Raw genomic sequence first — 21,664 nt, 5'->3', positions numbered from 1 at the left:
AAGTTATGTTGCCACTTACTGGTTGAAATTTATGTATGTCTAAAAGGAATTATGAAAATTCATGATTGAAACTGTCATAAAAGAGAAAAATAACACTGCAAATGAAAAGAAAAACACTTCTTTAAACTAACTGTCCATCAAACAAAGAATGCTAACCTTCTCTTGTACCGTCGGCTGAAAATGTTGAATTTTTCCAGATCCCTGTAGAGATTGCCAAATGTTGCAGAATTCGTCATCACCTTTTGTAGGTACCTAGTAAATAAAAAATTTATGAAATATGATATTAAAAATAACTGTCTATTAAAATTATTGAGTGATAAACAGACTACTTAACTGTCACTTTTGAATGTCTCAGTTCCCCTGCTGGGTGTATTAATTCCCAAAACACTGCACTGGAATGTAACTAGTCTTCATAAATACATGGTTCTAAATGATTTTATCAAAAAGTATTTAAATCCAAGACAACCACACTATAAAGATGATAATTATTAGAGGTAGAAAGGTCATGAGTTTGAGGTCAGCCTCAGCTATGTAACAGGTCTGAAGCCAACCTGGACTTATGTGAAACTCTGTCTTAAATTTCCCTTTCAAAGGATGATTAAAACATATCCCCACCAACAGATTTATTTTCTATTTTCTAATGTGCTAACCTATTAAATCAGTCAAACTTAGACCTAAACACTTTATTTAGAAATCTCCTTTGGTGGTCTGGTGATATACACCTAGAATCCCAGTGTTTGCAGGCAGCAACAGGAACAAGAACTCCAGCTCAGGATGGCTACCAAGTGAGAACTTGCCTAAGAACGAACAAACAAAACTCTCTATCTTACTTAGAAATAACCCAATAAATTAAAAAACCAGCTACTGCAAATAAATGGTGTCATGCAGATTACAGCTAGGAAAAACATGTACCAAAACACAACACTGGGCCCCTAGCAGTACTGTTGACTTTAGGACTGCACTTAGGCAGTAGAAGCAGAAGCAGACAGAGCTCTCTAAGTTCAGCTTGGTCTAGCCTACAAAATGAGTTCCAGGCCAGCCATGGCTGCAGAGTGAGACCCTGTTCAGAACAAAGTCTGTTCAGAACAAACAATGAAAAACTTCATTGTGGTTACTTGTGCAACTGGAGAGAATTTTGCTTGTGTTTGTTTTGTTAACATTTACCCATTCACATTTAACATTTACCTATTTTTTAACCTGTTCTACAATAAACATATCAATTTTGCAATGATAAATGATACATGTGTTAAAAATATGACTAAGCCTAAAACTTGGAACTTACAGGCACTAACACAATTTTTATGCTCAGAAGGATGAAGAACACAATCACGAAATGCACGGCAAGAATTTGAAACTTGCACCTTGTTAGGTTTGCATAGGAGGGCCTCAATCTCATGTAGTGGAAGATGGCCTCAAAGTCCTCAGCCTCCTGCCTCCAGCTCCTAAGTTGTAGAATTATAGGTGTGTGCCACCACATCCAAGCTTGAAACTTGTTTTTGATGAATAAGACATAATCCTGCCCCATTATGGCTCAAATTTATTGTCACTCATAAAAGGTATCATAGGACATTTAGAGTATATAAGAAATTTAGGTGGTGTGCTAGTCAGTTTTATGTCACTATGACACAAACTGGAGTCAGGGAGAAGAGGGACTTTCAAACCCGGAGGCAAGTCTGTGGTGTTTTCCCGACTGGTGATTCATGTGGAGGACCCAGCTGTGGGCACTAGCCTTGGGCTGGTAGTTCAGAATGCGCTAAGAGCCATGAGCAAGCCAGTAAGCAGCAAGCCTCTGTGAACTCTGGATAAGCTCCTGTTCCAGCCCTCTCTGAGTTCCTGTCCTGACTCCCTCCATGATGGACTGAGATGTGGAAGTGTGCGCTGAAATAAACTTTCCTTCCCAAGTTGCTTTTGGTCATGGTGTTTTATCACAGCAATAGAAACCCTATCTAAAACAAATACTGATTAGAAAATAGATATATTAAAAAAAAGAATATTCTCAAGCTTGTTATTTAAATAAATATATTTCTTCTTCGCTATAACTGTAATTTTGTTTTGTTTTGTTTTTGTTTTTTGAGACAGGGTTTTTCTGTGTAGCCTTGGCTGTCCTGAACTCACTTTGTCAACCAGGCTGACCTCGAACTCACAGAGATCTGCCTGCTTGTGCCTCCTGACTGCTGGGATCAAAGGTGTGCACCACCACACCTGAATGTAACTGTAATTTTATGACACGGGTAGAATACTATTAATAGTACCTTTGTTTGTCTTTTTGACATAGGACAACAGTATGTAGTTGGCAATGAACAAAGTATGAGTGGTCCAGGATAGCATCCTGCTTCATCCTTCCAAGTGCTGGAATTAAAGGAGTGTATATCTAGCTGGGCAGAAGTGGTGCATGTCTTTAATCCCAGCACTCAGGGAGGCAGAGTAGGCTGATTTATGAATTTTGAATTTCAGCCAGGCTGATGTACATAATAAGTTCCAGGACAGCCTGGGCTACACAGAGAAACCCTGTCTAGAAAACCAAAACTCAAACAAACAAACAAAAAAAAGGTCTGTGTCTTTACATCAGGATTTGCGTTTTTGTTTGTTTGTTTGTTTGTTTTTAAATCAAAAAAGAAAACTAAGTCAAATTAGGTTTTCACTTAGGAGTTCTCTATGATTTCTGATTTGCAAGAAGAGTGGGAAGAAATAAAGACTGAGAAACTTACTTGAGTAGGAACAAAAAGTGACTGAGGAGAATGGTTGAGGTCTCCCAAATGCCCAGAGGAAACTGATAAATTTGCACTAGAGTAATTCACAGCTGGTTGTGGTTTCACAATGGCTGTCAACTTCTGATTTCCAGTTTCAGACCGACTCCCATGAGAAAGGTTCACCAAGGCACTTGTTGGCAGTCGGTATCCCCTACCAGGTGAGCACCTACAGTTAAGAAGTTATGTTAGTGGTGGCTCTGGTTGTACGTGCCTTCCATGTTACCAGTTGAGAGGCAGGGATAGAAAGAGATCAGGAGTTCAACGTAGGCCAGCCTGTGCTACAGAATATGACCTTTCCTTAAAAATGGGGGTGGGGGGAGAAAGAAATTGGAAATTAATTCAGGGTTAGATCCCTGCACTTGAAAAAAAGGAAAATAAGTCTTTGTCAATGTTCTCAACTCTAACACCTCTTCCTCATTCATAATACCACGTTTTTATATGAGGACACTGGAACAGTAGAGTTCTTTCCTGAGTTCCAGGTTGTTACAAAACAAGTATTTTCATGAGAACTACACTTACTACAGAGTTTGCATTCTGCATCTAAAAGTGAATATGCATGCAGATAACCTTTCACACAGGTCTCCATCAGAGCCTGTAAGCAGGAGTGGGAGAAAAAGAGAAAAGAAAACAAAAAACCAAGCCAGGCCTGGCAGTGCATGCCTCTAATCACAGTGTCGGAGAGGCTGAGAGGAGTATCAGGTGTTCAAAGCCAGCCTTGGCAACACTTCAAAACTGAAACTAGTACACTTAGATGTTCTTTCAAAGGTCCTGGGTTCAATTTTCACCAACCACACAGTGGCTCACACCATTTATAATGAAACCTGGTGCCGTCTTCTGGTATATAGGTGTACATGCAGGCAGAACACTGTATAACTGAGAAATAAATCTTCTATTTTTTAAAAAGCAACTCAAAACTCCATTGTGTTAAACTTGAGAACTTCTGTTTATTGCTTTTCCCCTTCAGAGTCAAATTCCCTGACTCTATTACTGTATTGCCCTTGACTCCTCACAACACTACACCCTGGCTAAGCACCAAAGCCACTACAGCACACGATAAAGACTTACATGTCACTGAACCCTAAAGTCATTTAACCAGAAACGTTCTTTGTTGCGTGTTCTAGCCCATGTTCCTGAGTGTTTTTCACTCTATTCTTCCGTAATGTCCAGTTAACCACTGTTCAGGTACTTGTCATATATAATTAAATAATTAACATTACAATCAGTTGCTGAATCTCCTCGGGTGAAGTGAAAAATCAGGACAGGTACTTGCTATTTTAACAGTATTAACTAGTAGTAACTATGATGTCAAACTGTGGACAACAAACACATTTACAAGTAATACAAACTCAGAGAGAAGCTGCAATTGACTATCCACAAAGGACAATTATTTGGAAATACAAACCTTATTGTTAAGCCTCCAGGAAATTCCTCATCAAATAATACTTCAAATAGTACATCAGCTTCTCTACTAGCTGTTAAAGATGAAGAAAGGAGTCAGACTGGAAAACCATACAAGGAGAAACCAGCAGTAAGTTTTTAAGAATGTTCAGAAGCATGTTTTATTTTAAAAGTTCACCAAAAAACCATTTTAAATATGAAAAATGACAAAACAACTGTCATCCAAGGCTAGAAACAACACAAATGCCTAAGAAACCCATCTCATTCTTATTCCTTAAAAGGCAACCCCAACCTTTACCTTGGCAATTTGATTTCCTATATATTCCTTTACCATTTTATTATCTATGAGCATATCTGAAATAATGTATGGCAGTGTTCTGCAAATTCTAAAGCATTATTAATCTATCACTGTATCTATATCTATCATCTACCTACCCTAGCGGATATACTTTTGTAACACACTTGCGTTTGTTTCAAAGTTATGAGATTCATCCCTTTTTCCTCAATATGCCTTAGTATTTCTTGTATTCTATCCATTAGTATATACCATCATTATCTGTTTCCTCTGTTGATGGATACTTAATTTATAATTTTAAAAATTATAAAAATGCTACTATGATTATCATGTAAATGTGTCCTCTATGTAGGAGAATCCTTTCCTAGAAGTGAAATTACTAGGTGTTAGGGAATGCATTTAAAAATTTCTAAATTAAAATTGGCATAAGTTATACATATTAAAACTATATAATTTAATATTTTTTACCATATGTAATCAGGCAAGAAGCAGTAAGAAATAAGATAATTATCCCTAAAGTCTCCTGTATCATTTTATAATGCACACCCTCATTAATCAGGAAACTATTAAAATATTGTCATTATAGACTAGTGCATATATCTAAAATTTCATATAAATAAGATTATATCATTTATATTCTTTTTTGTCTGGCTTCTTTCAGAGCAACTATTTTGAGAGTCAATCTTTTAGATGTATTATTATTATTTTTCTTTTTTATTGTTGAGAAGCATCTCATTGCATAGCATCTAACAATTTATTCACTTATGTGCAAGCATTTGGACTTTTCTAACTTTTGGTTATCTCATAAGGCTTGGTGTAAAGTCAATCTTATTTTCTCCTGGGTCAGTATCTAGAAATGGAATGAATTAGCTGGATGGTATATGTTCACATTTTAAGAACTTATCAGGGGCTGATTAGATGACCTGAGTTTACAATCTCCAGTACCCAAATGGCAGAACAAGAGAATGCTTCCTGCAAATTATCCTCTAACTAGGACTACCTGCCTCCCGACAGTGGCACCCAAGTGAGAATACACAGAACCATTCCACACACACACTTATGCCCTGACACACACACAGAGTAAAGAAAATAATTTATTAGAACACCTGTAATCCTAGCACCTGGGAGGTTGAGGCAGAGGATTTTGAGTTTGAGGTAGTCTGGTTACATATTAAGCTCCAGGACAGTCTTGGCTACACAGCAAGGCCATGTCACAAACAAACTTAACATATGAAGCCAGACATGGTACTGCACAAACTAATACCAAAACTTGGGATGCAAATGGAGAAAGATCACAAGTCTGAGGTTAACCTGGCCTATGATGTGTCAAAAAATAAAAATAGTCCTCTTCAATTAAAAAGAAAAAACAACTTTAAAAGGACCAACTGAACTACTTTCCAAAGTGGCTGTACTGTTTTCACATTTTCACTGACAATGTGGGAGAGTCCTGGTCACTCAATGGCACTGCTGAGGCCTGCCTGGACGCTTCTTTCTTTCGTCTTCTGAGAAAGGCGGATGTAGGGCCTGATGTGGGCAGGTTGTCTTTGACTCACTTTGTAGCCAGGGATGACCCTGCACTTTTGTTCCTACCACTGTTACCTGTGGCCCTAGATACTGAACCTGGAGCTTCACTGAATTCTCACTGAGCAATCTACCTATTGAGCTGCATCTATAACCCTCCTACTCATTTAAGCCGGTCTAGCTGGCGTTTGGCAGTATCTTTTTTCCTGTATCTATTTCCTATGGTAAAATACCTGCTCAACTATTATGCTTATTTAAAAAGAGCAATTGAGGTATGGTTCAGTGTCAAAGGCACTTGCTGACAAGCCTGATGACCTGAGCTCTATCCCTAGAACCTCAAATGATGGAGGTCAAATGACTCCCACAAATTGTCTTCTGACCTCCACATGTACCCATATACAACATATAAATGGGGAACAAGCCAGTAAGCTTCTCCATGGTTTCTGCTTCCAGGACCTGCCTGGTTTGTGTTCCTGTCTTGGCGTCCTTCAATGGAGTACACTTGGGATATGTGAACCAAATAAACCCCCTCCTTCCTACTTCCTTTTGGTCATGGTGTTTCATCACAGCAATAGAAACCCTCACTAAGACACCCAGGTTTTTATGAGTCCTTGGAATGGAATTTGGGTGCTTATGCTTATGTAGCAAGCACTTATACACTATCTCCATAGCCTAATTTTTTAGATAAAATCTCATTCTGTAGCCTATACTGGCCTGGAATTCTCTATAAATCCCAGGTTAGTCTTGAACTTGTGGTAATCCTCCAACTTCAGCTTCCCAAGTGTTGTGATTACCAGTGTAGACCAGCATGACTGGCTATAATCTAGTTGTACTCATAAAAGTAAAGTTAATATGCACAATTATCTGAAATCTTTTCACTGTAAATAACATCGTGTCCATTCTGAGAGATTTCTAGATTACAAGGTTTATTCAAACCTATAGATTACAATGCAAATTAAGGTAAAACTATGAGAAAGAGACAACAGTTTAAGATGTGCTGAAAATTTCCTTTCAGTTTCATAAAAATATAAGCACATTCTCTAAGACCCTGCCTTATTTTAGTGTAATAGTGACAACTATCAAGTTGTCAACAGTTCTTCTCAGCATCCTCCCCTTTTAATCACTTCTCAGATAATGATGTGACACAGGAGAATTTACTCTGGCAAGTACAACCAAAAAAGTAAAAAGAGCTAACACATAAAAGGATTTAGCCTTCTGACTTATTTTCTGCTTAGATGCACACAACACAGAAATCTATGTTCTCCTTTACAATGTGAATGCAACTGAAGACATCAAGCACCGGTCTTACCCCCTTTAATTCCAATGATGGTGCCTCGAAGGCCAACTGGCACTGAGAAGTTCTCTCTCACGTTCACAACACGATCAAAGAGACGGAACTCAGCATCCCGATCAGGAATGACTCCATGCTGCTGCTCTAAAGGCTGAATAGAAAAGAGCTGTGTATTCTAAGGAACATTTGAAACCTTTCCTGTTTTGATGTCTGAGTTCTCTTTTTAGAGTGTGGTCTTACTATGCAACCCGGGCAGAATGCAAACTTATTCTGCAGCCTCAGCTATCCTCAACCTAGCTGTCTTCTGACTCTGTCTCCTGAGTGTTGGGATTACAGGCATGGCACCATGCACAGCTTAAAAAAAATTAATTTCCTTTATATATGCAAAGCAAGATGAGCACCGTGTGCTCCTTTACAGACACTTACTCTGTACAGCAAATGGGGCTTGACCGTCACTCGCACTTTCTTGATACTCTTTCTTTGCTGAAGAAGAAAAAAGGCATCATTATTAAAAAGCAAATTAAGAGAAATTAAAGTTTTAAAAAAATCAATATAACCAACCCACTTCTATTATACCACTTATTTAGAATGGATAAAATAGATTAAGTCAACTACAAAAGCTTGTTGCTTTGAAACAGCAGAATAGAAATATAAGAGAGGTGTGTGTGTGTGTGTGCGTGCGCGCGCGCACGTCTCTCTCTGCAAGGGCACATGTCATGAAATGAATGTAAAGGTCGAAGGACAACTTTTGGAAAGTTGGTTCTCTCCTTCCACCATGTGGATACAGTGATTGAATCAGGTCACCAGGCACCTTAACACCCTGAGCCATCTCACAGCTCTGAACTGTGTCTTTTAAGAATGTAATTTCAACAGTAAGGAAGAAAAAAAAAAAAAATCAACATTATTTTTCATCCATGAATTTTCTAATGTGAATAGAATTATAAGATTAGAACTATAACAAAGAAACAAATTTAAATTTTTCAGTTTTGGTATTCTAAAGTATATATTTGTTTTTGTTTTAATTTAATTTAATTAATATATGTATTTGTTTTAATTTCCTAATGGTTGTTGGAATTACTACAGGATCATTACATACATATACTAGTTGGCAGAAACATAAAAAATGATAATATGTTGTCCATTTTAACTTCAGCTCTCAGCAACAGTCAGGGTTACTGAAAGTTAGTACCTTGCATTTCTCAACTTCTTCCTCAATTTTTTCAACAATAGCTGCATCCAGAATGTGTAAATCACAAGAAGAACGAGACAGAGTACTGACAGGGTGTCCTTTTAGCCAAGTAATAATTTCTTGAACTTTCTCAGCACTACAACAGAAATAGCAGTAATTTTTAAAAAACTGATAATAACTTTCTGAGGGTTTATATTAAGAATCTGATAAACTTTCTAGGAACTTTGTATTATGAGATTTAAGCAATTAAAACAAAAATGAAATAATATAAAATGTAACATTAGCTAAACTTTCAAATGGAAGCCTGCAGTTGGACTAATAAATACCAGAAATCTTGCTTACCCATTCTCATTTTCTCCAGGCCAGATGTCATCTTCATAGAACACATCCTCTTGGCTGTTTTTGGCTATATAACTAAACAGTTCTGGCGCTCTAGTAAATAAAGAAATAAAATATTGTTTTAAAATATGCAATTAACCTCACATAAATTTCCTATTAAATGATTTTGTGTTCTAATGAGGACACGTAAAATCTAGTGACGATTATTACATTATTAATGAACAGTATTAATAAAGAATGAGACTGAAACACTGCATATCCACAGTATCCCTATAACTCCAAGAAAATTCCCATCGGCTGAGAAACAGTTCAACTATTTAAAAAAATCCAATTGTGACACTGATCTTCTTTGATTAAAATATGAGTAGATGCATAAAAAAATAGTATTTATAGGTTCATTTTTTTTTCTTTTTTTGAGACAGAACTTTCTATGTAATCCATGTTAACCTCAAACTTCTAATCCTCTTGCTCCAGCTTCCTCAGTGCTGGGATAACCACCACGCTAGAATAACATAGACGTTTTTCAAAGTTAATTTTCTAATTTTTGTAACAAAACTGGAACATTCCACAATATAGCAAACTAAAACAGTTTATAAATTTCTTATTCTATTCTTCAAAATTAATATCTTTAGGAATTATGTAGGATTTTTAGTTACATCCAAGCAGATTAAACACATCTTTGGTCCTTCCCCAATCCACTAAAATAACAATGAAGGAAAAAAACTGGACAGAGACCAAAAAAAAGAGAAATGGAGAAAAATGGGGCATGTAATGTCATATGATCTAAGAACAGACTTTTAGAAATTAGACACTGGGTGGAGGAGACTTAGCTGAATTATAGACAGGAATATGCAGACTAAGCAACAGTCAATAGATGAAAAAAACAGCTGCCAATTACAACCAGTTTACAATACTTTTGCCTACTGTTTCATGAGCATGCCAGGAGCAGAGCATCTCAAGGAAGCAGACTGGAAAGGAGACCGGCATGCTTAAGTTCAGTGGGGAGACTTTTGAAATCAACACTTGTGGGAAAAAAAACAAAACAAAACAAACCCAACCAGAACTGGGCAATGGAAACAGGAAGATGTTGAGCTGTGAGTTGTTCACAGTGAATTTCACGGCTGATCCCACAAAAATCTCAAACTTGGAGAGCCCTTCAGATTTGTCCTGGACTGGGGCAGGAGGTTTCTTTTGCCTCTGTATCTCCTACACCAGGCACTGTGTTGTAGAAAGGGACCATGACTCTAGGAGAGGGAGTTATCTTTCTCTACACAATTCCAGAAGAGAGCGTGTAAGTGGAGGGCTGTTAGCAACAGTACTACTCCCAGGGGAAAAGATCCTTCAGCCTAAGAAAGATCTGGAGTAGATAGGAAGTAATTACAGAATCCACGGGGTAACAAAACCCATTTTACCTGGTTAATTTCTAGAATACTAGCAGTCAGTTTTGTTCTTTACATCCATAATGCAAAGAAAAGGCTACAAGATAACTTTCTAGAAAAAAATTAGCCAATTAGAGAGATGATACACATACAGGGTAATGATATCAGAAGGTCATTTTTAGAAATAGTAACATCCTATGTGATAAGTCCCATCCAAATGCACTTAATACCCAATAGACTTTCTGGCACATCCTTGTTAAATACAGAAACCAAGAAGCACTTAGAAAGTGGGGGGAAAAAAAGAAAGAAAAACTCCTCTAATATAAAAGGTGCAATAAATCAAATAGAGGAGAAAAAGTAATTTGGAGAAAATGGAGAGAAAAAAAAAAGACATTTAGGTGGCTCACAACTGCCTGTAATTCCAGCTCCAAGGGATCTGATGCTTTCTTCTGGCCTCTGCAGGAACCCACAAACATGTGATGTGGCATATAGAGAAGGCAATATGGAAAAAAGATGAGAAGAGACCAGAGGATCAATCCAGGAGCCCCACAGAGTACGAACAGAAAACAAATACAACCACTTTGGAAATCAATCTGGTGCTTTCTCAGAAAACTGGGACTAGCACTACCCTCAAGATCCAGCTATACCATTCCTGGGCATATACCCAAAAGATGCCCAACCATTCAACAAGGACATCCGCTCAACTATTGTTCATAGTGGCTTTCTTTGTAATAGCCAGAATCTGGAAACAATCTAGATCCCTCAGTGGAGGAATGGATACACAACAGAATACTACTCAGCAATTAAAAACAAGGAAATCATGAAATCTGCAGGCAAATGGATGGAACTAGAAGAGATCATCCTGAGTGAGATACCCCCGATACAGAAAGACAGGTATGGTATATACCCACTAATACGCAGATATTAGCCATATAATATAGGATAGCCATCTACAGACCTAAAGAAGCTAAACAATAAGGAGGACCCTAGGGAGGATGCCTAAACCTCATTCAGAATGGCAAACAGGATAGATACCTGAAGTGGTAGAAGAGAAGAAACAGGATAGGAGCCTACTATAGAGGGTCCTCTGACATGATCTACCCAACAGGGGATTGAAGTAAATGCTGAGATTCACGGCCAATCTTTGGGCAGAGAGCAGGGAATATTATGGAGGAAGAAAGAGTTGGAAATAGAGGAACATTGGAGGAGACAGGAGCCTTACAAGGAGACCAATAAAACTAAAGATCTGAGCCCCATGGGTCCTGCAGAGACTGATGCACCAATGGAGGACCATGCATGGGGAGAAACCAGATTCCCTGCTCAAATGTGGCCAATTGGCACCTCAGTCTCCATCTGAGTGAGGGGAGCAGGGGTTGCCTCTATCACGAACTCAGCTGACTGCTCTCTGATCACTTGCTCCTGATGATGCAGCCTTGTCAGGCCACAGAGGAAGAGGATCCAGGCAGTGCTGATAAGACTTAACAAGCTATGGGCAGATGGCACTAGTGGAGAACTCCCCCTTTCAGTGGACTAGAGGAAGATTTGGGGAAGAGGGAGGATAGGTGGGAACAGGGGAAGTTGAGGGAGGGGGCTTCAATCAGGATATATAATGAATAAACTGTGAAAAAAATAAAAATAAAAATAAAAAAGATTTAATCAATTATTAAAGAAATATTATAAGGCAGTCTCTCAGGATTAAAGGGTTATAGGTTCTGGGGGCTAAACAACAGAAGAGATAGAGAAAAGATCTCCAAGGCACACATCACCACAGTCAACAGAATTAACAGACAGAAAGAGTCCAGAAAATGAAAACACGTCACAAGGGCTGGAGAGATGGGTGGAGGTTAAGAGTACTGGCTGCTTTTGTAGAGGACCAGGGTTCATTTCCCAGCACCCAAATGGTGATTCACCACTATCTGTAACTCTGGTTCCAGGGGATATGATACCCTTTTCTGGCCCTCCATGGGTACTAGGCCCACATGCAGACAAAACACTCATTCACATAAAATAACCTAAAACAATAAAATCTTTAAAAACAACAAGTGCATCACAACACAAAGAACAAAATCAGAATGCAAAAGATTTATCAGTGCCAATAAAGGAGACAAGAAAGAATGCAGCAGTGCTCTCAACATCCTGAGTGAAAAGAATATCCAATCTAGGACTCTCTACCTAGACAAGCTAATTACATGTGGGAGAAAGGAAACGAGTATTTCCAGACACATGGGCAGAGGGTACTGGAGTTAAATGTCTTATGAACACGGAGACATAAAGATTGAGGAATGGGAGCCAGAGAGCGAATAATTTGCACAGGGATAGCAATAGTGTCTCTGGATAGAGAGCTGGGCGACAAGCTCAGAGTCATCAGTGGCAGCTGAAGCAGAGACCGAGAAACACCAACAGATCCCCTGGTCTGTATGGCAGAGGTTATGGCTCAGTTAATATATATGTGTATGGATAATAATCAAATGAAAAAAGACAGGAGTGAAAATAAAAATGTGGGTGGGGAAGAAATGTAATCACAACACATAACATGGTCTAGCTGTGATTCTTTATCACAATCATGTGAAAACGACAGTGAGAGGAAATATGTCCATGTCTATAGGGAACCGAGAATGAAGAGCTGGATGCATGTACACTCTCTTGTGCATGCACACACATACACTAATAGCAAATTTAAAATAATATTCATAAAGATATAGAATATGTCTTTATTTGGAAACGGGGTTCTAATACAGACAACTATTAGGGCTCTAATCCAATACGACTGGTACCACTATAAAGAGGAGAAGTGTAGACAGACTGACACAGGTGAAAGCTTATGTGGAGATGCAAGGGGAGGGAGAGCGTCACTTGAAGATGGAGGACTGGAATGACCAACCTACCAGCCAAGTAACACATAAAGTTATAGGAAGGTAAGAGAGAGCTAGGGGACTCTAATCCTCCTGACACTATTCTGTACACTAGAATGGTGAGATAAGTAAGTTCATTTTGGTGAACTCTGCTGCCTGTGGTACTTCATTATGAGAGCCCTGTGAAACCAATACAGGAATCTTCAACGACAAGGAGGATAGAAACCTGTACAATAGCAGAAAGACCCTTAAGGTGTAAATCAGAAGTGAATATATTCACTACACATCTAAGCAACTCAGTTAACACTTACTAAAAAGAACAGTAACACATTTCCTATAAGATTATTAGTGCAAATACGTTGTTGCACTTTTTTTTTTTTTTTTTTTCTTGAGACAGGCTGGCCTTAAATGCACTACGGAGGCAAGAATGGCCTCCAAGTTCTGATCCTTCTGCGTTTACCTCCGTTGTGCTGGGATTAGAGGTGTATGCCACTGTGCCTAGCTACTGCTGAACATTTCCTTCAGGACATACTCTCCCTTAAAGGGGGGTGTGAGCAGGCAGACAGCAGGGCAGGCCTGGGCACAGAGGCTGGGGAGGAGCTGGCCGGGCACTCACCTCTCTATGTACTCTGCAAGAAGCTGTTCGGCTGCTGACGAGTACATCCACTCACTGCCAACTTTCTTTGTATATCCAGGGACTTCCTCATTCTTCTTGTTGAATTTGAGATTTAAACCCACGTTTGCTTTATGGTCTCCATGAGGGCTAAGTTTAAACCACACATACACACAGGTATTTTATAATGTGTTCAAAAATAAAAAAAAATTCTGCTTTTTTTTTTTTTTTTGACAGTGCTAGGGACTGAATCCAAAGTCCTGTGCATGCCAGACAAGCAGTACACTATTTAGCTATACCACCAAACCCAACATTTGCTTTCAAGTTTTAGAAAAGTTTAGATCTGATTGTTTTATATTTTAGTTTGCATGGTTACTTCTAATTAGCAGTAATTAAAAAAGAGGACAGGTTTTGAAATCCAAGTTAAGAAAGCATATAAATAAATTATGTAATTAGAAAAAAGGAAAATAACAAAATTCACAGAAATCTATTACTGAGGTTCACACACACCCTCTGATACCTTTTTTCAAGGTTAGCTGCTAAAAATACAAACTGTCTTTGAAAGCATCTGATACATATGCTGTTCATGTAAAGGACCAACACCGGAGGAATTTATGGGCAACTTAGTCCACAGCCATTAATTGGAGAAAATCAATACTGAGATAGTAAGCATTTAATCTCTATCATTTAATTTTTCTGCCACTTTAAGCAAATATCCCTAACACAAACTTACTTTCTCCTAGATCCTCTTCCAATAAAAATACTTCCTGTAAACCTTGAAACAAGGTATCCACTCACTCCAAGGCGACCGGCCAACACATATCCTGGGTTGTACTTTATAGAGTATTTCTTTAAATATAAAAATAAAGAGGTCAATTATGGACATACATGTCTACATTAAGTACTATGTGGTTACCTTTGAGCTCTGTAGATAGTAAAGATACTACTGACCCCTCCCACCCTGAAGGATCTGAAAGCCCTCCTCTTTCTCTTTCCCTTCCCAAGAATGAATGAAGGAGTCAGAAGCAGTTTGTAAATTTGTCTCAATAAATAAATTCTATAAGTACTAAACAGAAAATTCTTTACACAAGCTTTTTTTAAAACTAATTTTTATATTTTAAGCAGGGCTAGTTAACAAGTATATGGAATAAAATAAGGTTTCAAAAATTACTACACTGAAGTCAAACATAAGCACATCATCAAAACAGTTGGAAGTAAGGGAAATAAAAAGTGTCCTTCATACATGAATGTAGGAAATCTTTTCCATGAATATTTACTATCATATGAAAGTCACAGTCAAATAAATGGAATTTCAACTTGTGTAGTTAATGATTATAAAATTAAGACAAAGAAGTGGAAGGGGAAACTGTGATCAGAATATGTTGTATATATTCTGTAAAATTAAACATATACAAATATTCTATTTAAAAATACATAAAAAATGAAAAAAAATATTTTCAATTAAAAATGTCAAGTAGCAGGACAAAAAAAAAAAAGAAAAAGAAAACAACAAGTATCAGATGGGATAATTTTTAACCAGGAAGCAAACAATTTATAAATGTACTGCACCTAGCACTAACACGCATGTCCACTCCTGACATAATGCACATAGAAAGACTTTTTATTCATAGTCTAATACTTTGTAAGGTATATGAATAACTTGAGACTGTTTCCTGGAGTTCAGGTTGGCCTTCAACTTGATATGTGTTTGAGGATAATCTTGAACTTCTGATCCTCCTTGCTCCCACCTCCTAAGTGCTGGGATTACAGGCTTGGGTCACTAAGCTTGTTTATTCAGTGTGGATACTGAACCCAAGGAACCTCCTGTATGCTAGCCAACAACTCTACCAAGTGAGCGACATGCTCAGGCCCATCAGCTTACATTCTTAGTTTATGCTCATAGATGAATACAGGAGTATTTTTACTAACATAAAATCAACTTATTGTGATTGGTAAGGGATAAAATCAGCCACCATTATTTTATTGGTCATAAGTAGCTACAATGATGCCCAAATGGGTAACTGTTTTTGGTGGCTGGAATATCGTAAGTATGTCAGTAGACATATGTGGTGGTACATGTCCATAGCCCCTAACACTTGGTCTGAAATGAGAACAGGAGGCTCAGCAGTTCAAAGTTATCCTTGGCTACTCAGTGAGTTAAAGGCCACACAAACTATTGTGTCAACACTCACACAGACACACAGAACAGGGTTGCTCAACAAAAATACCATCAGATTTAGCAATACTACAACATAAAGCAAGTATGCTTTGTAAAACAGATGAAAAGAATGAAAGTGGTATTTCCTCATTATAAAAGCTATCACTTTATTAATAATAAGCATTTTGAAATGTGCAGAGGCATATTCAGTTATAATAATTAACATAGGTTACAACCATTTAGTGTCCAAGAACAAGTGTCCTATTGTCATGGCTGTCATAGGTACAAGTGTCGTGTAATACCCTTGAAAACATAAAAAGCTAAAATACTGGAGTTGAGAACGTGAGAGTGAAAGGACGCTTTGTGTGTTCTTTTTCACACAAGTTCTTCCACCTTCACTGACCCTTAAAACAAAGTCCCAGCTTATTCATCCAATGGGACACTCTGATGGCTCCTGAACATGTCATCTAAATTCTTTGTATAACATAGAGCTGTAGTAAGATTTGTAGGAACACTTTTGTTTTCTATACCTAATATTCCCTCAGGGTCTGCTTTAAATCTCCTTATGATTCTTAATGCCTTAAGCCTGATTACGACAATAAACACTAATTAATAATGTGATTTCCACAATTTTTTTTTTTTTTGCTAAAGATTTACATATTTGTATATACTGTTTCAATGCTGGAGATTAAACCTGGGTACTTATACATGCTACGCTAGATTGATATAAATAGACCTACATTTCTGGGAATAGATTTACACTTTTCCCTTATATTTTCAGTATATGTATGTTTATGAGTACACATGCATGCCATAGCGCATGTGTGGAGGATGACTTAGTACCATTCCTCAGATGCCATCTACTTGGGTTTTTTCTTTTGTGAGGCAGGACCACTCACTAAGCCTGGCATTCATCCATTAGGCTCAGCTGGGCTGACGAGCCAGCTCCAGAGACCTGTCTTCCAATACTGGCACTATAGCATGTACCACTAAGTCCAGTTTCTATCCTGGGTAACTAGGGTCCTCATGTTTCATTAAAAATGCTTCATTGAGTGAACTATTTCCCTAGGCCCTTATACTTATTCTTAAAATACTGAAAATAATTTTAAGGAGGCAGAAAAAAAATCCTAGCACTAAAAAAGTTAATACCAATTATTGTACTTACATGCTGGTTCTGTATTAAAGCATCAAGATTTGGTTCACATGGAATGCTGAAAACCACACGAATCCTACCTTCTGTAATCACATCACCTGAATCCTGAACCTGGGGGTGGGGTAATCAGACTGTTTTAATCTCTTTCATTACATTCATTTATTTTTCCCCTTATTTGAATTTTACTCTTCTAAAATAGAACATGACAATAAAATTAGAAAATGGAAAATTTCTTATAATTTATAACAGGATTTTAAAATATTGTAAGTCATTTTGTATTTGCTTTAGTAGATATTAATCACACACACAAGTTAGCTTACTTGTAGATAACTTCAAATTACCAAAATGTTGCAAATAATATTTGAAAACAATTATCTAGATTCACTCATTGTTAACTCCATAAAAACATGTCTTTAACATTTATATACTATGTGCATATTTACATACATGGAATAATGATAACCAAACAACAACTCCTACTAGTATTATGGAACAGGGTTTCAGTATGTATTTCCAGGTTAGCTGTGTACTCATTATGTTTTGTAGGCTGGTCTCAAACATGGTAAGCCCTGCTTCTGCTTCCTGAATATTGGTGTTATAAGCATGCAATCCTCAGGTCCTCTCAAAGCTCTGAGGATAGCTTACAGATAACGTGTCCTTTACCTCTAAGTATTTTACTGCATATTCTTAAAAAGGATATTTTATTATAAAACTGTATCATTAGGCATATAAATTTACATCTATATTTTCATCTCAGCTGTTTTCTATATTCCATTTTCATCAACAGATCTAATAATGTTTTATGTAAAATTCTTTCCTCCTTCTCCAAGCTAGCATCAGATATTGAACCTAGTTGTCTGTCCTCTTGTTACTGAGGCAGGGAAATGCTACAAAGCCCAGGCAGACTTCAAACTCATCCTCCTGCTCAGTCTCCCAAATGCCAAGATTGTAGACACAGTCATGCTCACTATTTGTTCCCAGATCCTAGCTGTATATTGAACATCCTTTAATCCAGATCATTTCCTGGTGTTTTAAAAACAATATTAGTATTCTGAAGAATGCAATTTGCTCCTCCCTTTTCATTCTGCCTTTCTCCTTGTGCAATAGTGGAGCTTGAATCTAGCATGTTTAGCAGGCACCCTATCATTAAGCTGCAGCACTCTTCCCCTTACTTTGCTTTTTGTAGTGAAGTTATATATCACCTGTCAGGACAGGGCATCAAATCTGGAGGTACACAGCACCAATCAATTTCTAACTGTTACCAACTGATCACACTGTCAGGGTGTTGCTCAATTTCTTATTGTGCAATTATAGTTTTTATTTGCCTTGTAACTAATCAACAGATTGTGAAAAAACAGTCCTCTTTTTTTTTTTTTTTTTGAGACAGGGTTTTTCTCTGTAGTCCTGGCTGTCCTGGAACTTGCTCTATAGATCAGGCTAGCCTCAAACTCAGAGATCTGCCTGTCTGTGCCTCCTGAGTGTTGAGATTAAAGGTGTGCAGCACCATAGTCCAGCTAAGACACTGTTTTTTTTTTTGTTTTTTGTTTTTTTAGATATATTTATTATGTATACAATGTTCTGTCTGCATGTACACCTGCCTACCAGAAGAGGGCACCAGATCTCATTATAGATGGTTGTGAGCTACCACGTGGTTCTGGAAGAGCAAGCGGGGCTCTTAACCTCTGAGCTAAGACACTGTTTTAAAGTCATGAATAACCTGCTTCAGATGAAATTCACCCCTTTTTGACTCATTCTTTGATGACTCAACCATTGCATTTGCTAAATGGTTTTCCAACGACAGCGTTCTTTCTATACTTTTATGTTCGTGGTCCAGGGCTCAAACCCAGGAACTTGTGCATACAAGGTAGGTGTTTCACCACTGGCCTCCATCCACAATAGAAGCTTTCCCATTTAATCTTTTTATTATTACTATGCAATGATGAGTTCTTGTTTTTCCCTCAGTAACGTCTAGTTTGTTACTTTACTTAATTATTCTGCTATTTAAATTATTAAGATTTGGCCAGTAGGGGCCCTTTCACCTTCTTCCTATCTATGCTCACTGACACGGGCCTTTCATTCTTTTGAGTACTTCTTACTTTCTGGCATCAGATGTATCAAGCTCATTTTATGTCTTACCTGTTCCGGACCTAAAATCAGATACTTTAGTGAGAAAGTCTGCTGTTTTTAGAGGTCAAGATTTGGGTATTATGTGTATTAAATGATAACTGAGTATCTGCTTATTTTTTTGAAAGATAGAGCTAGAAAAATATGCATACATACACAAACAAACATGTGCCTGCCTACATGCATATTTGCTTCGATATCCGTAACAGTAACTCAAATCTATCCCCCATAGATTTATTTTCTCCTATTCTATATCTGTATGCACTTTTTTCTGTGTGAGTAATTATTAAAAATATCAATACATTTAAAAATTCATTAACCCTGTACCTAAAATCTACTTAAAATAATTTAATGGCTTCATATATAACCCAATAAGCAAGCGTATTAAAAACACACCAGATTTTGAATTTTTTTTCCCACCTCCTATCTACCTGCTCCCCACTATAGCTAAATACTGTGTTCTTAAGTTACACAAGTGAATTCTTTCTTATGTTTCCCTTTTGGCATTACATTCTATTTTGCACTTAATAACTGTATTAACTTCAAAGAAAGAAAAAAGTTAATAAAAAATTTAAAACTAACTTCTCCAGTGCAGCCATAATACGGAGTACCCAGCATAAAGACCATACTTCTGGGAGGAAATAAATCATCCAGTGTTTTGATATTGGAGAAACGAGAGTCAAAAGTTCGGATGTCCTATACAAAATGAAATATAAAAGTCAGTCATCACAGCTAGTATTCTTAAACCCTCCATACCATTTTTTCTTATGGGATTAAATCTGTTTTATCTGCAAATGTCAAATATGTCAAAAATGTCAAAATGTCAAATACCTTCTGTACAATAATACCAAAATCTAAGACATACTAACTTGTTATACCATGTTCTCTCCTATGCACTTCATATATTTATCTAGTTCATTCACTTCTTTCACAACCATTGGTGGCAGACATTTGCTACTAACCTCATTTTATGAAGACTGGCACAGAAGGGGATGGATCTTGTCCAAGGTCACACAGCAAGAAAGGCGCCTCAGGCAATCTGTGCTCTTAATTACTGCCCTCTAGCTTATGCCCCACATTACAGGGTTAGCTCACAGAGCAGCACTTATGCGTGGGATAGGGCTGGATTGAGTACCTTCCATACTATGTATGTCTGAAACCACTGTCAGTCCCAGAACCTATAAGTACTTCTTTATACATATTGCATCTCTGACAGTTTACTTTATACCTTAGATAACAGTGGGAGTTAACAGTAGGAAAAGACTGTGAATGTAGCCTCTGTTTTTAAGTGTCTTGCACTTTATTTCCCCTTCATGTAATGGTGTGATGATACAATGCACCCATGATGAGATGCAGTGAATGACTAAGAAGTTATGAAGTGTAAGTGTATGCTCCAAGCTTGAAGTGCAGTTACAATAGTAAAACTAGCACTTCCTTCCGTTTCCTGGACGGAATATCCGTTCTTATTTTCTGTACTTGGACCATCTTCAGCATATGAGGAAAAGGTTCATCTTTTCTCTTAAAGGGAGCCTATTCCTTGCTCTCTGGAGTCATTTAGTTAGTGACATAAATGGTACCATGCACCATGATGCAGTGATAGCCGAGCTGGTCCTGAGATACTACTCAGAAGGAGGTGGCCCACACAGCAGGGATGCACTGGACAGAGATGATCAGTCCTAGCTGAGAGACAGCCTAAGATTCCTTATCAGTACTCGGAACAATGACCAGTTTAAGCTGTATGAAGTGCTTAATTCCAATGCTTAATTGGTTGAATGCAGGTAACTAAAGCTGTGAAACACCAAATCTTGAATTGGAGATTAAGCAAACCAAGGCGAACCCTTTAATATTCATTAATTTATTTCTGGCAAAAAGAAAAATTTTAAAAGAATGAATCTCAATATGTTGCCCATGACAGTCTCAAGTATACAGTCTTCTGGCTTCAATTTCCCAAGTGCCAGGACTACAGAAGTTCATCACTACACCTGGCTCAGGCAGTATTTTTGAAGGCTTAATAAACAATGTCAGCATGTTAAGAATAAAGGAGGTGTGTGCTAGAAAATTTATTCTAGAAAGTAAGTTCTTAAAAACAACTACAAAATTGCCCAAGCATGGTGATGCACACCTGTAATCCCACAGTACTCAGGGGGCAGAGGCAGGTGGATCTCTGTTGAATTCATGGCCAGCCTGTTCTATACAGAGAGTTCCAGGAGAGCCAGAGCTACATAATTGAGAGACCCTGTCTCAAAATAGCAAAACCAACCAACTAATCAACCAACCAAACAACAACAAAAGCCTGACACAAAACCAAAATCATGCTCCCTACCTGTACTATGATGAGAAAGAATGGAATACTCCTCATATAAATCAGAAAGTTAAAAACCCCAAACCAGAGCAGAACCATTATATTTAGTGAATGTGTTTACATCAGAGGAGAACTTGTAAGAGCTGGTTCTCTCCTTCTACCACAGGGTTCCAGGGACTGAACTCCAGTCATCATGCTTGGCTGTTTATGAGCTAGAACTCAGGTCAAGCTTGGCTGTAAGCACTCTGACCTGCTGAGTCATCTGGACAGCCCTCAAATAATGTATTTTGTGAATTATGT

The 21,664-nt window shown here is 37.7% G+C and overlaps 1 protein-coding gene across 6 annotated transcripts in view; it reads right to left on the bottom strand.

The window, feature by feature from the left end:
* Xrn1 (5'-3' exoribonuclease 1) overlaps positions 1-21,664 on the bottom strand; it is a 96,620-nt gene that overhangs the window by 29,765 nt on the left and 45,191 nt on the right. For all 6 annotated transcript variants that reach the window (XM_055629642.1, XM_055629644.1, XM_055629643.1 and 3 more), the window contains exons 22-32: positions 19,645-19,758; positions 16,951-17,049; positions 14,361-14,476; positions 13,631-13,777; positions 8,787-8,876; positions 8,445-8,580; positions 7,682-7,738; positions 7,274-7,406; positions 4,153-4,222; positions 2,709-2,916; positions 157-252 (exon numbers count right to left, since the gene is read on the bottom strand). In XM_055629642.1, coding sequence (XP_055485617.1) covers positions 157-252; positions 2,709-2,916; positions 4,153-4,222; positions 7,274-7,406; positions 7,682-7,738; positions 8,445-8,580; positions 8,787-8,876; positions 13,631-13,777; positions 14,361-14,476; positions 16,951-17,049; positions 19,645-19,758 — 1,266 coding nt within the window. The remainder of the gene's footprint in view (positions 1-156; positions 253-2,708; positions 2,917-4,152; positions 4,223-7,273; positions 7,407-7,681; positions 7,739-8,444; positions 8,581-8,786; positions 8,877-13,630; positions 13,778-14,360; positions 14,477-16,950; positions 17,050-19,644; positions 19,759-21,664) is intronic.

Source organism: Psammomys obesus, unplaced genomic scaffold (assembly GCF_907164565.1).
Source record: "Psammomys obesus unplaced genomic scaffold, mPsaObe1.curated_primary_1811, whole genome shotgun sequence".
NCBI lineage: Eukaryota > Metazoa > Chordata > Mammalia > Rodentia > Muridae > Psammomys > Psammomys obesus.
Note: the sequence above shows the minus strand (reverse complement) of the source record. Positions and strands in the feature narration are given on the sequence as shown.